Source organism: Arabidopsis thaliana (genome assembly GCF_000001735.4).
Source record: "Arabidopsis thaliana chromosome 1 sequence".
In the NCBI taxonomy this organism is placed as follows: Eukaryota; Viridiplantae; Streptophyta; class Magnoliopsida; order Brassicales; family Brassicaceae; genus Arabidopsis; species Arabidopsis thaliana.
In genome coordinates this window covers 27,556,106-27,568,498 of record NC_003070.9, presented here as the reverse complement: position 1 = coordinate 27,568,498, position 12,393 = coordinate 27,556,106, and the positions used below count along the sequence as shown (strand labels likewise).

Genomic DNA, 12,393 nt, shown 5'->3' with positions numbered 1-12,393 from the left:
TTTTTCTACGATGATTTTAAATATAATAATTGACCAGTAATTTAAGATTTAAACGATAATTGTTTCCTTGGAAAATATCTACTAAATTACAAAAATTTCGTTACACAAAGATTTTGGGAGGCCAAAAATTAAACGTGCGTAAATGAGAGCGAATATTCCTTCTTGATGGATGATAAAGACATAAAGAACGATACAAACTTCAAATATTGTTTGGTTACAAAAATTTTCAATTGTTAGCATTTATTTTTGTTACATAAATTTACATATGATAAGCTATCCAGTATCCACACACCACGAAACAATTTTCAAACTATGGAGAAGCTTACTTTGTCTTTCATCACTCTCACCGTTCTCTCAGCCATCTTCACCGCAGCTTCAGCGGCCGATGCTACACCAAGCCAAGTAGTCCTAGACATAGCTGGACATCCGGTTCAGTCCAATGTCCAATACTACATCATACCGGCCAAGATCGGAACCGGAGGTGGTCTTATCCCTTCAAACCGAAATTTAAGCACACAAGACTTGTGTCTGAATCTTGACATTGTCCAATCATCATCTCCTTTCGTCTCAGGCCTTCCCGTAACATTCTCCCCACTAAACACCAAAGTCAAGCATGTTCAGCTCTCAGCTAGTCTCAACCTCGAGTTTGATTCCACGGTTTGGTTATGCCCTGACTCCAAAGTGTGGAGAATCGACCACTCTGTACAACTAAGAAAGAGCTTTGTAAGCATTGGTGGTCAGAAAGGTAAGGGTAATAGTTGGTTTCAGATTCAAGAAGATGGAGATGCTTACAAGCTTATGTATTGTCCTATTAGCTCCATTGTTGCGTGTATTAATGTGAGTTTGGAGATTGATGATCATGGAGTTCGACGTTTGGTTCTTAGCACTGATCAGTCTTTCGTTGTTAAGTTTCAGAAGGCTTATGATTCAAACTCCAACTGTAATCTTAAGTCTAACTCGAGAATGTTCCTTTTTCTCTAAGTGTTAAATTTTGGTAAATTGTTATGCTTGAGAGTTGAGACAATGCCAAGTTTGTGATGTAACCAACGGTTTCTATGAAATAAAACGTAGTTATTGTGTGTTTTATAATCTAATGAATTATCTTAACACTTAAGTAACAACTAACAATGTACTATACTACTATGAATAACCTAGAAAATAATTCTTTGTGGGTTAATTAATATTTTATAAAATGTTGGGGTAATTTAGAGAAAACATGGAAATATATACTATTTATTGATAACTCCAAAACTATGCTATATTTCACTTTGGTGCCCCTCGTTTGTGAGAGTATGTTTGGTCCGTCGATGCACATGGAAGCAGCAGAGATAGTCCATTCGGCGGCGCGTTTTGAAGCTGAGAAAATGGGCAAGGAGGATGAGGCGGTGGAGGAGATACGACGTATGAGTGGTTACGGCGGAGATGTGATAGTAGTAGGTGGGTTTCCGGCGTCGGAGTCGGAATCTGAATCTGAATCCGATTTGGCGGCGGCGGAGATTATGGTTATATGGGCTATTCAAGGGCCAACTTCTTTTGCTCCAAACACACTCGTTGCTCAATCTTCTCTTGAGCTGCGTCTCGACGCTTGTGGCCACTCACTCTCTATTCTCCAGTCGCCATGTTCATTGGTAACTCCTTAGCTTCTCTGTTTCAGTGTCAAATTTCTCGCTTTTAGGGTTTATTGCAATCAAGTTTGCGTCTTTCGGATCCTTAACGAGTTTGTGTATATGTGTCTTGCGGCTATCATCAAACCTACATTGGGATGTTGTTAGAACATGTTTACTGATACATTCAGCTTTTGTTAAGTGGATTTAGCTTAACATTGAAGAAAGTGATAAACTTTGATTCTTCTTGGGTTGAACATGAAGCGTGTTAGAACTATCTGATGGTTGTTTGTTTTTGTACTGTGAAGAACACGCCTGGAGTAACCGGGTCAGTGATGTGGGACAGTGGAGTGGTGCTAGGGAAGTTCTTAGAACATTCTGTTGACTCTAAGGTTCTTTCTCTTGAAGGCAAGAAAATCGTCGAGTTGGGTTCTGGCTGTGGCTTAGTTGGGTGAGCAAAAACCGCTGATATTTCTCTTCTGAGAATTACTATTAACGTGTAAAACATTTAGTTAGTTTCTTCTTTCAGTTGTATAGCAGCACTTTTGGGAGGCAATGCTGTCCTCACTGATCTTCCAGATAGACTGAGGCTACTCAAAAAGAACATCCAAACCAATTTGCACCGTGGGAACACGCGTGGATCTGCTATTGTGCAGGAACTTGTTTGGGGAGATGACCCTGATCCAGATTTGATCGAACCATTCCCTGATTACGGTAATCATCTCGGTTTCATTTTTTCTCCTTTTGCCTTGTACATACCATTCTCACACCTTTTATTTGCTATGTACTTGTAGTATTAGGCTCAGATGTTATATACAGCGAAGAAGCTGTTCACCATTTGGTAAAAACGCTTTTGCAACTTTGCAGCGATCAAACTACAATCTTCCTATCAGGAGAACTACGAAATGGTTAATCATTTTCTTTTTGTGGTTTTCAATCATCTTATATAACAAGAACACAATGTCTAATTTTGCTTGCTCGTTCTTTCTGTCAGATGCTGTTCTTGAGTACTTCTTAGAAACCGCACTGAAAGATTTTGCGATCGGGCGTGTGGAACAAACACAATGGCATCCAGATTATCGCAGCCATCGAGTAGTGCTTTACGTTCTTGAAAAGAAGTCGAAGAGATGCCTCGCTGATGAATCTTCGCTTAATCAATCTTGTTAGCCATTGAGGTATTGTTTGTTTACACTTGACAACTGAAGTAGATGGCCCTAAGCGGGAAGTATAGTTCTGGCCTGATCCTTCCTTGCATATTTGCATACATCTAGCTTATAGAGTGTTACAGATATACTAATTTTTATTTTAACCTTGTTTTAAAGTGATCTTGAAGAATATCTAAGAAACAAATGTACTCTTCTTCTTTACGTTTAACTTTTTTTTGCTGTTGTAAAAAATGGATTCAGATCATTGAAGATATCTGGTCTGCGTTTTAAGTCAGACACAATTATAGAGCAAAATTAAAATTTTATGTATTGTTTCTCACTAAAATGTTTAAATTAAAATATAGGAATAATTGTCTTTTTATGATCGCGTGAAGTGAGGACGATTGTTTAGTAATTTTATACAAGGTTGCGACATTTTAATATTTTGATCCATTAAAAAAATATACCAAAACCGAAAGATAAGAGAGTTTTGATAGACGACTTTTTTGTGTATAAAAGATGCAGTAATTGTTGTCCTTAATGACATTGCTAATCAGAAACTGAAATAGGAAATGGCAAACAACAACGTTTACTCTGTTCTGAAGTCGCTGCTTCTGCTTCTTCACCTTGTATTCTTGAGTAAGCAACATGTTGACTCTGCCTCAATCGTCAAATTCCTTCCTGGTTTTGAAGGCCCTCTTCCCTTTGAGCTCGAAACCGGGTTTGTTTTCAATCTCTTCGTTTAATTAAATTGGTGTTCTTAGTTTGGAGATAATTTAAAATCCGTCAGATACTGTTTCTTGTGAATGAAGGTATATTGGTGTTGGTGAGGAAGAGGAGGTGCAACTGTTCTACTACTTCATCAAGTCTGAGAGGAACCCAAAAGAAGACCCTCTTCTTCTCTGGCTAACTGGAGGACCTGGCTGCTCTGCCATCTCTGGCCTTCTTTATCAGAATGGTGAGATCGAAAACATGGATAAACTCCTTCTTCTGCGTCTCTGGTTACTGTCTGTAACCCTATATATGTAAAATATAACCAGGGCCTCTGGCTATGAAGCTCGATGTTTACAATGGAACTCTCCCTTCTTTGGTCTCTACTACATATTCTTGGACAAAGGTAATACAAAAAAGTGTGTAGTCTTGATATAACCATCAGCAAAACCCAATGATCATTTCTTGATCACTTCTCTCAGACTTCGAGCATGATATTCTTGGACCAGCCCGTTGGAACTGGCTTCTCCTATTCAAGAACGCAACTTTTTAATAAACCTAGTGATACAGGAGAAGCCAAACGGATCCATGAGTTTCTTCAAAAGGTAAAATAATGACAAACTTAATTGTCTCTTGAAGCCAAACGGTTCTTAGTAGGAGCCTTTTCCTATTGTTGTTGTTTGTGCAGTGGCTAGGCAAGCATCAAGAGTTTTCCTCCAACCCTTTCTATGTTGGCGGAGATTCCTATTCCGGTCTGGTTGTTCCAGCTACCGTTCAAGAAATTTCAAAAGGTATATGTATGTTTTATGATATCAATCCCCTAAGCCCTTTTCTCAAATACCATTATTGTAACAGAAGAAACATGATGGTGATGCAGGAAATTGTCAATGCTGCAATCGTCCAATAAATCTTCAGGGCTATGTGCTCGGTAACCCGTTAACAGACTGTGTATATGATTGTAACTACCGCGTTCCATTTGCTCATAAAATGGCACTGATCTCTGATGAACTCTACGAGGTATATACGATGACATTTTGTTTTTTTTCTTGTCCTCACAATGAAAAGCTGTTCAAAAACACTATGTTGTTCCCAGTCGTTGAAGAGAACCTGCAGAGGAGAATATGTAAATGTTCATCCACATGACACAGAATGCTTGAAATTCGTTGAAGAATTTAACAAGGTTAAACACTAGAGCTGATTTCGTGTTGTGGATCTGCCTTAAATTAATAAATAAAGATTCATCACTAAATTCAGACCTTGTGTGGTTATTTTTATAGTTAACAAACAGAGTATGCGAACGACATATATTACATTCATGTTGCGAAACTGAAACTCCAAGTTGCTATGTAAGTAATCCATATATCTTGCCCTCTCTTATCTGTTAAACCCTTTGAGAATATATCTATCATACACGGTTGCTTTTGCAGTCTTATAGGTTTATGCTAACTACCTACTGGGCCAATGACGAAACCGTACGCAAAGCTCTTCAAATCAATAAGGTAATAATTTATTTTAAGGTTCTTGGTAAAAGCACAGTGTCATTATTATAGGAGGATCTACGATTGCAGGAGAGTATAGGGGAATGGACACGATGTTATCGCGGTATTCCTTACAATCATGACATTAAAAGTAGCGTACCTTACCATATGAATAACAGCATCGATGGTTATCGTTCTCTCATCTACAGGTCAGAGTTTATAACCCTTTTGCTGATCTTTTGTCCCTATCAAGATTCAAGACTATTGTTAAACTGTAAGGTTTTTGGTGCATAGTGGTGATCATGATATCCAAGTACCTTTCCTTGGGACTCAAGCTTGGATAAGATCGCTCAACTATTCTATCATTGATGACTGGAGGCCATGGATGATCAAAGATCAAATCGCTGGGTATATACGGGTTTTTTTTTTTTTAAAACGGGTTCTCTTATTCTTTTGTTTTATGAGATTCGCTTTGAAGTTTATTCTTGATACTTAACTGGCAGATACACAACGAGTTATGTCAATAAAATGACATTTGCTACTGTCACAGTAAATCTTTCTTCTTCTTTTTTTTTTTTTTTTTTTTTTTTTTTTTTTTTTTAATTTTCTTTTAATCCATCTGCCATTTTTATTAACTTGTATTGAGTTGTGGGTGTTGATTATAGGGAGGTGGGCACACAGCAGAGTTTACACCAAAGGAAACCTTTATGATGTTCCAAAGGTGGATCAATGGCCAACCTCTGTGAAAGAAGAGAGTGACTTTTACGTACAACGGACAAGAGATTGTGTGTGATTCTAGTAACACATTTTCCAAATCAATGCTGCCTCTCGGCCCAAGTTTCTCATAGAGACAAATCAAAATGATGTGGATTCATCATTTCTAACATCGACTCTATGAAACTGCTTTAGCTATTTCTCGATATTTCAGTTGTTTCTTCCAGATACAAGTGAGGTTCCTTTAATAAACAATGGTGAAGGAAAATCGCAGATTTTAAAAGTTTTAACGAATACCAAAGTAGTAAATCGAATGTCTAACACGTTAAGCTTGAAATGAAATGGGTGCTATAAAATAATTAAGTAAATCTCTTAAAACCACACGAGTCCAAAACAATAATATTAGTGGATTGGTTAATTGGTCTATTTTTGTGTGGACCTTTTTTTTTTTTTGTTTTTTGGTGCTTTAAAAAATGGATTCAGAATTTCAGATCATTGAAGATACTCTGGTTTGCGTTTTGAATCAGATACAATTATAGAGCAAAAGATTAATAGTATAATTATATTTCTATGATCGCAAAATGCGAGGACGATTATTTAGTAATTTTATATAATACTCAATAATTTTATAGTCCGTTTATCATTGACAATTCATTGTTAATTTGTTATACAGGGTGTAAGGATAAAGGTTGCAAGATTTTATCCATTAGAAAACTGTGACAATGTGCGACTTTTTTTGGGTTCAAGTATAAAGATGTTGTCTTTAAAGACATTGCTAATCAGAATCTGAAATACGAAATGGCAAACAAGTATTTTTCCTCTGTTCTGAAGTCGTTGCTTCTGCTTCTTCACCTTGTATTCTTGAGTAAGCAACATGTTGACTCTGCCTCAATCGTCAAGTTCCTTCCTGGTTTTGAAGGCCCCCTTCCCTTTGAGCTCGAAACCGGGTTTGTTTTCAATCTCTTTGTGAGATTAAATCTGTGTTCTGTGTTTGGAGATAATCTAAAAGACATAGTATACTGTTTCTTGTGGATGAAGGTATATTGGTATTGGTGAGGAAGAGGAAGTGCAACTGTTCTACTACTTCATCAAGTCTGAGAGGAACCCAAAAGAAGACCCTCTTATTCTCTGGCTAACTGGAGGACCTGGCTGCTCTTCCATCTCTGGCCTTCTTTTTGAGAATGGTGAAATCGAAAACATTGATAAACTCCTTCTTATGCGTCTCTGATTAGTCAATTATATATATATATATATATATATATATATATATATATATATATGTGTATAAGCAGGGCCTCTAACTATGAAGCTTGACGTTTACAATGGAACTCTCCCTTCTTTGGTCTCTACTACATATTCTTGGACAAAGGTAATACAAAAAAGTGTGTGTATTCTTGATATGACGATCAGCAAAACCCAATATTCAATATATTCTTGATCATCATTTTCCTCAGACTTCGAGCATGATATTCTTGGATCAGCCTGTTGGAACTGGCTTTTCCTATTCAAGAACTCAACAATTTAATAAACCTAGTGATTCAGGAGAAGCCAAACGGATCCATGAGTTTCTTCAAAAGGTAAATGGCAAATCTTGATGCAACGTTTCTTTGTGCATGGAGAAACTAGGAGCCTTTTTCTATATTTATTGTTGTTGTTGTTTATGCAGTGGCTAGGCAAGCATCAAGAGTTTTCCTCCAACCCTTTCTATGTTGCCGGAGATTCTTATTCCGGTTTGGTTGTTCCCGCTACCGTTCAAGAAATCTCAAAAGGTATATATGGTATTTTTAATATCAATCCCACAAGCCCTTTTCTCAATCAATTATTATAACAAAAAATCATGCATGATGATGCAGGAAACTATGAATGCTGCAATCCTCCAATAAACCTTCAGGGCTATGTGCTTGGTAATCCGTTAACAGACTATGCAATTGATAGTAACAGCCGCATTCCATTTGCCCATGGAATGGCACTGATATCTGATGAACTCTACGAGGTATGAAACATGCATGACATTTGCTTCTTTTTTCTTGTCCTTACAACGAAAGCGGTTTTAAAAAAATACTATTTGGTTCGCAGTCGTTGAAGAAAACCTGTAAAGGAGAATATACAAATGTTCATCCACGTAACACACAATGCTTGAAATTCATTGAAGAATTTAATAAGGTTTACACACTCTAGCGCCTTTAGTAAATAAAAAGGTTCATGATCACTAAATTCAGAGTTCAGACACTTTTTTTTTGTGTGTGGTTATTTCATTTTAGTGTACAAACAGAATACTCCAACAACTTATACTAGATCCGTTGTGCGAAACTGAAACTCCAGATTGCTATGAAAGTAATCTATATATCTAAATGTTCTCTGTTATACTTTGGTAGATTTATCGGTATTCGAGAAAAGGAATTTGTATACTTTTGCAGATTTATCGGTATTTGCTAACTACCTACTGGGCCAATGACGCGACTGTGCGCGAAGCTCTTCAAATCAATAAGGTACCAAATTTATTTTTAAGGTTCTTGGTAAAGGAACAGAGTCCTTCTGATAGGAGGATATATGATTTCATTCATGCAGGAGAGTATAGGGGAATGGGTACGATGTTATCGCACTATTCCTTACGATAATGACATTAAAAGTAGCATGCCTTACCATGTGAATAACAGCATCAGTGGTTATCGTTCTCTCATCTACAGGTGAGAGTTTAACACTTGTTTTGTCCCTAACAAGATTCAAGACTAAAACTTTTGCGGTTTTTGGTGAATAGTGGTGATCATGATTTGGAAGTACCTTACCTTGGAACTCAAGCTTGGATAAGATCTCTCAACTATTCAATTATTGATGACTGGAGGCCATGGATGATCAAAAATCAAATCGCTGGGTATGTAAATGGATTCTTTTTTTATTCTTTCCCTATAGGAGACTCACTTTGAAATTCACTCTTGACTCTCTTGCTTGGCAGGTACACAAGGACTTATGCCAACAAAATGACATTTGCTACTATAAAAGCAAGTCTTTCTTCTTTCCTATTTTATCCACTCGAATACATTTTAATTGCGGATTTTTTTAACTTGTATTGAGATGTGTGGGTTTTGATTATAGGGAGGTGGGCACACAATAGAGTTTAAACCAGAGGAAGCCTCTATCATGTTTCAAAGATGGATCAATGGCCAACCTCTCTAAAAGAGGGGAGTACCTGCCTTAACGTATAAAGGAAAAGAAAATACGATTCTAGTAACACATCCAAATATATATAAGAACCCTTGGCCTTATAAATGAATAGAATTTAAACTCATAATTTGTAAGCAACATGTGTGTTGCTTTTCCACAATCTTGGTATAGTTGCATTTCACCTTTTTTTTTTTCAGCAAGCTTGTTTTCTATTTGTTTGATGCAAAAGTTAAATTACATATATTGTATCAATAAGTATCACAATTATAGAGCTAAATTAAAGTTATATATATGGTTATCATAAAATGTTTTAAACTAAAATATTATACAGTAGTATAATTAATTTGTTATGATCGCGGTTTATTCTTTAACATAGTTTTGTTGTTTAGTAATTTTATACATGGAGTGAGGATCAAGATTGCGAGATTTTAATATTTTTATCCATGAAAAAATGGGACAACGTTGGTGAAGAAGCCAAAACTAAAAGATAAGAGTTTGGTAGGCGACTTTTTTGGGTTTTAGTATAAAGATGTAGTAATTGTTGTCCGTAAAGACATTGCTAACCAGAATCCGAAACAGGGAATGGCAAACAACTACGTTTCCTCTGTTCTGAAGTCGCTGCTTCTGTTAATTTACCTTGTATTCTTGGGTCAGATCCATGTTGATTATGCCTCAATAAGCTTATATAATCGTGATCGTGAAAAACGAGGATGATGAACAAATAACTTTGTATTATCTACGAGGTGTGAGGATCAAGGTTGCGAGATTTTCCGATAAAAGAATGCGACAAGGTTGGTCATCTAGCCAGAATTGAATGATATATAGTTGGTAGGCGACTTTTGTTTTGGGTTTTAGTATAAAAATGCAATAATTTTCAAGCCATATATTATTGCTAATCAGAAACTTGAAAAGAAATGGCTAACTACATTTCCTCTGTTTTGAAGTCGCTGCTTCTGCTTCTTCATCTTGTCTTCTTGATTCAGCAGCATGTTGATTCTGCCTCTATCGTCAAGTTTCTTCCTGGTTTTGAAGGGTCTCTTCCCTTTGAGCTCGAAACCGGGTTTGTTTTCAATCTCTTTGTGAGATTAAATCTGTGTTTGGAGATAATCTAAAAGACATAGTATACTGTTTCTTGTGGATGAAGGTATATTGGTATTGGTGAGGAAGAGGAAGTGCAACTGTTCTACTACTTCATCAAGTCTGAGAGGAATCCAAAAGAAGACCCTCTTCTTCTCTGGCTAAGTGGAGGACCTGGCTGCTCTTCCATCTCTGGCCTTCTTTTTGAGAATGGTGAAATCGAAAACATCTTTAAACTTGTTCTTTTGCGTCTCTGATTACTCGTTGTAACTCTATATATGTACATATAAGCAGGGCCTCTGGCTATGAAGCTCGATGTTTACAATGGAACTCTCCCTTCTTTGGTCCCTACTACATATTCTTGGACAAAGGTAATACAAAAAAGTGTGTATTCTGGATATGACGATCAGCAAAACGCAATGATCAATAATTCTTGATCATCATTTTCCTCAGACTTCGAGCATGATATTCTTGGATCAGCCCGTTGGAACTGGCTTCTCCTATTCAAGAACTCAACAATATAATAAACCTAGTGATTCAGGAGAAGCCAAACGGATTCATGAGTTTCTTCAAAAGGTAAATTAATGACAAACTTAATTGTCTCTTGAAGCCAAACGGTTCTTTGTGGATAGACAGTTTAGAAGAATTTTCTTCCTTTGTTGCTGTTGCATGTGGTGCAGTGGCTAAGCAAGCATCAAGAGTTTTCCTCCAACCCATTCTATGTCGCCGGTGATTCTTATTCCGGTATGGTTGTTCCAGCTACCGTTCAAGAAATCTCCAAAGGTATATATGGTAATGATATCATTCTCCAAAACCTTAGTATCTTCTAAGTGAAGAACCATGATGATGCAGGAAATTATCAATGCTGCAGTCCTCCGATAAATCTTCAGGGCTATGTACTCGGTAACCCGATAACAGAACATGCAATCGATTATAACTACCGCATTCCATTTGCACATGGAATGGCATTGATCTCTGATGAACTTTACGAGGTATGAAACATAACATATATTCATGTCCCCACAATTGGAAAATATAAAATAACAAGCAATTCAAAAACATTGTTTCGTTGGCAGTCGTTGAAGAGAGTCTGCAAAGGAGAATATGTTGATCCACGTGACACAGAATGCTTGAAACTCGTTGAAGAATTTAGTAAGGTTACATATTCAACCGAAGAATCATATTTTAGCTGTTGTGTGTGTGTGTGTCTGTCTCCCTTAGTAAATAAACAACATCACTTTTGTGGTTATTGTGTGTTTTAGTGTACCAAAGGAGTATGCCAAGAAGTTGTAATAAAACCATTGTGCGTAACTGAAACTCCAAATTGCTATGTAAGTAATCCAAGTATCTTGCCCTCTCTTAACCGTTAAACCATTTGAGAAAATATATATATATATATATATATGTATACAAGGTTGCTTTTGCAGATTTATCGATATTTGCTAACTACGTACTGGGTCAATGACGTGAATGTACGCAAAGCTCTTCAAATCAACAAGGTACCAGTTTGTTTTTTAAGTTCATGGTAAAAAGAACATTGTCATTCTTATAGGAGGGCCTATGATTGCAGGAGAGTATAGGGGAATGGGTACGATGTTATTTTGGTATTCCTTACACTCATGACATTAAAAGTAGTGTACCTTACCATATGAATAACAGCATCAATGGTTATCGTTCTCTCATTTACAGGTCAGAGTTTAACCTTTTTACGATCATCGTTGTCCCTAAAAAGGAACCAAGACTTATGTAAAATATTGTGTGGGTTTTTGGTGAATAGTGGTGATCATGATTTGAATGTACCTTTCCTTGCAACTCAAGCTTGGGTAAGATCTCTCAACTATTCCATCATTGATAACTGGAGGCCATGGATGATCAAAGATCAAATCGGGGGGTATATAATAATAAACTGATTTTGTTTTTAAATGGCTTCTCTTATTCTTTCGTTTTATAAGGCTCGATCACTTCGAAATTTACTCTTGACTCGTCTTACTTGGCAGATACACAAAGACTTATGCCAATAAAATGACATTTGCAACTGTCAGAGCAAGTCTTTCTTCTTTCCTTTTTTTAATCCACTCGAACATTTTTATTGCGGTTTAAGGTGTATTAAGTTGTGGATTTTGATTATAGGGAGGTGGGCACACAGCAGAGTACAAGCCATATGAAACCTATATCATGTTCCACAGGTGGATCAATGGCCAACCTCTTTAAAAGAAGAGAGTGGCCTTTTATGTATAAAGGATTAGAGTTTATGGATCTAGTAACCCATTCTCCAAATATTTAAGATATGATCGTTGTATGCAAGCTTGGTTTGCCTCAAGATAATTGCAAAAGCTTAGGTTTTTTTTCCTTATCTTCTGACCTGTATAAAAATCTTCTAAACAAACGTTGCACTTGATGTAAAAAAGTTTTTTCGAATAAATTTAACATTTTATTCAAAAAAAAAAAAAATAATAAAAAAAAAAAAAATAAGAACCCTCGGCCTCATAAAGTCATAATTTG

At 36.5% G+C, this 12,393-nt stretch overlaps 5 protein-coding genes across 11 annotated transcripts; all 5 read left to right on the top strand.

The window, feature by feature from the left end:
* The first annotated feature begins 217 nt into the window (after positions 1–217).
* Positions 218–1,080, top strand: AT1G73325 (Kunitz family trypsin and protease inhibitor protein). Its single transcript, NM_105992.2, has one exon. It carries the CDS (start codon positions 313–315, stop codon positions 979–981), a length of 669 nt encoding a protein of 222 aa, NP_565062.1. The 5' UTR covers positions 218–312; the 3' UTR covers positions 982–1,080.
* Positions 1,081–1,276: 196 nt separating this feature from the next.
* AT1G73320 (S-adenosyl-L-methionine-dependent methyltransferases superfamily protein) lies at positions 1,277–3,105 on the top strand. Of its 2 annotated transcripts, NM_105991.4 has the most exons (5): positions 1,277–1,628; positions 1,913–2,055; positions 2,134–2,318; positions 2,399–2,512; positions 2,599–3,105. In NM_105991.4, exons 1-5 carry the CDS (start codon positions 1,293–1,295, stop codon positions 2,769–2,771), a joined length of 951 nt encoding a protein of 316 aa, NP_177475.3. In that variant the 5' UTR covers positions 1,277–1,292; the 3' UTR covers positions 2,772–3,105. The 2 variants fall into 2 exon arrangements, with proteins under 2 accessions (NP_177475.3, NP_001031274.1); NM_001036197.2 differs by having other exon boundaries at positions 1,289–1,628; positions 2,134–2,512.
* Positions 3,106–3,321: 216 nt separating this feature from the next.
* On the top strand, positions 3,322–6,058 carry scpl4 (serine carboxypeptidase-like 4; the record flags this gene model as incomplete). Of its 3 annotated transcripts, NM_105990.2 has the most annotated exons (13): positions 3,322–3,470; positions 3,562–3,707; positions 3,790–3,866; positions 3,943–4,065; positions 4,149–4,251; positions 4,338–4,477; positions 4,554–4,640; positions 4,738–4,806; positions 4,888–4,959; positions 5,029–5,147; positions 5,233–5,346; positions 5,442–5,487; positions 5,604–5,896. In NM_105990.2, the coding sequence occupies 13 exons, from the start codon at positions 3,322–3,324 to the stop codon at positions 5,682–5,684; spliced, it is 1,326 nt and encodes a 441-aa protein (NP_177474.1). In that variant the 3' UTR covers positions 5,685–5,896. The 3 variants fall into 3 exon arrangements, with proteins under 3 accessions (NP_177474.1, NP_001322854.1, NP_001322853.1); NM_001334584.1 differs by having other exon boundaries at positions 5,233–5,487; positions 5,604–6,058; NM_001334585.1 differs by lacking the exon at positions 3,322–3,470 and having other exon boundaries at positions 3,537–3,707; positions 5,233–5,487.
* On the top strand, positions 5,863–9,016 carry scpl2 (serine carboxypeptidase-like 2; the record flags this gene model as incomplete). 2 transcript variants are annotated; one of them, NM_001334583.1, is made up of 14 exons in its annotated part: positions 5,863–5,885; positions 6,326–6,599; positions 6,691–6,836; positions 6,945–7,021; positions 7,107–7,229; positions 7,319–7,421; positions 7,506–7,645; positions 7,729–7,815; positions 7,914–7,982; positions 8,070–8,141; positions 8,221–8,339; positions 8,411–8,524; positions 8,606–8,651; positions 8,746–8,826. In NM_001334583.1, 13 exons carry the CDS (start codon positions 6,451–6,453, stop codon positions 8,824–8,826), a joined length of 1,326 nt encoding a protein of 441 aa, NP_001322525.1. The 2 variants fall into 2 exon arrangements, with proteins under 2 accessions (NP_001322525.1, NP_177473.1); NM_105989.2 differs by lacking the exon at positions 5,863–5,885 and having other exon boundaries at positions 6,451–6,599; positions 8,746–9,016.
* Positions 9,017–9,724: 708 nt separating this feature from the next.
* Positions 9,725–12,331, top strand: scpl5 (serine carboxypeptidase-like 5). Of its 3 annotated transcripts, NM_001334580.1 has the most exons (13): positions 9,725–9,874; positions 9,959–10,104; positions 10,186–10,262; positions 10,345–10,467; positions 10,572–10,674; positions 10,744–10,883; positions 10,968–11,048; positions 11,154–11,222; positions 11,319–11,390; positions 11,462–11,580; positions 11,669–11,782; positions 11,889–11,934; positions 12,022–12,298. In NM_001334580.1, the coding sequence occupies exons 1-13, from the start codon at positions 9,729–9,731 to the stop codon at positions 12,100–12,102; spliced, it is 1,317 nt and encodes a 438-aa protein (NP_001319372.1). In that variant the 5' UTR covers positions 9,725–9,728; the 3' UTR covers positions 12,103–12,298. The 3 variants fall into 3 exon arrangements, with proteins under 3 accessions (NP_001319372.1, NP_001323093.1, NP_001323094.1); NM_001334582.1 differs by having other exon boundaries at positions 9,726–9,874; positions 11,669–12,298; NM_001334581.1 differs by having other exon boundaries at positions 9,726–9,874; positions 11,154–11,580; positions 11,669–12,331.
* Positions 12,332–12,393: the final 62 nt, after the last annotated feature.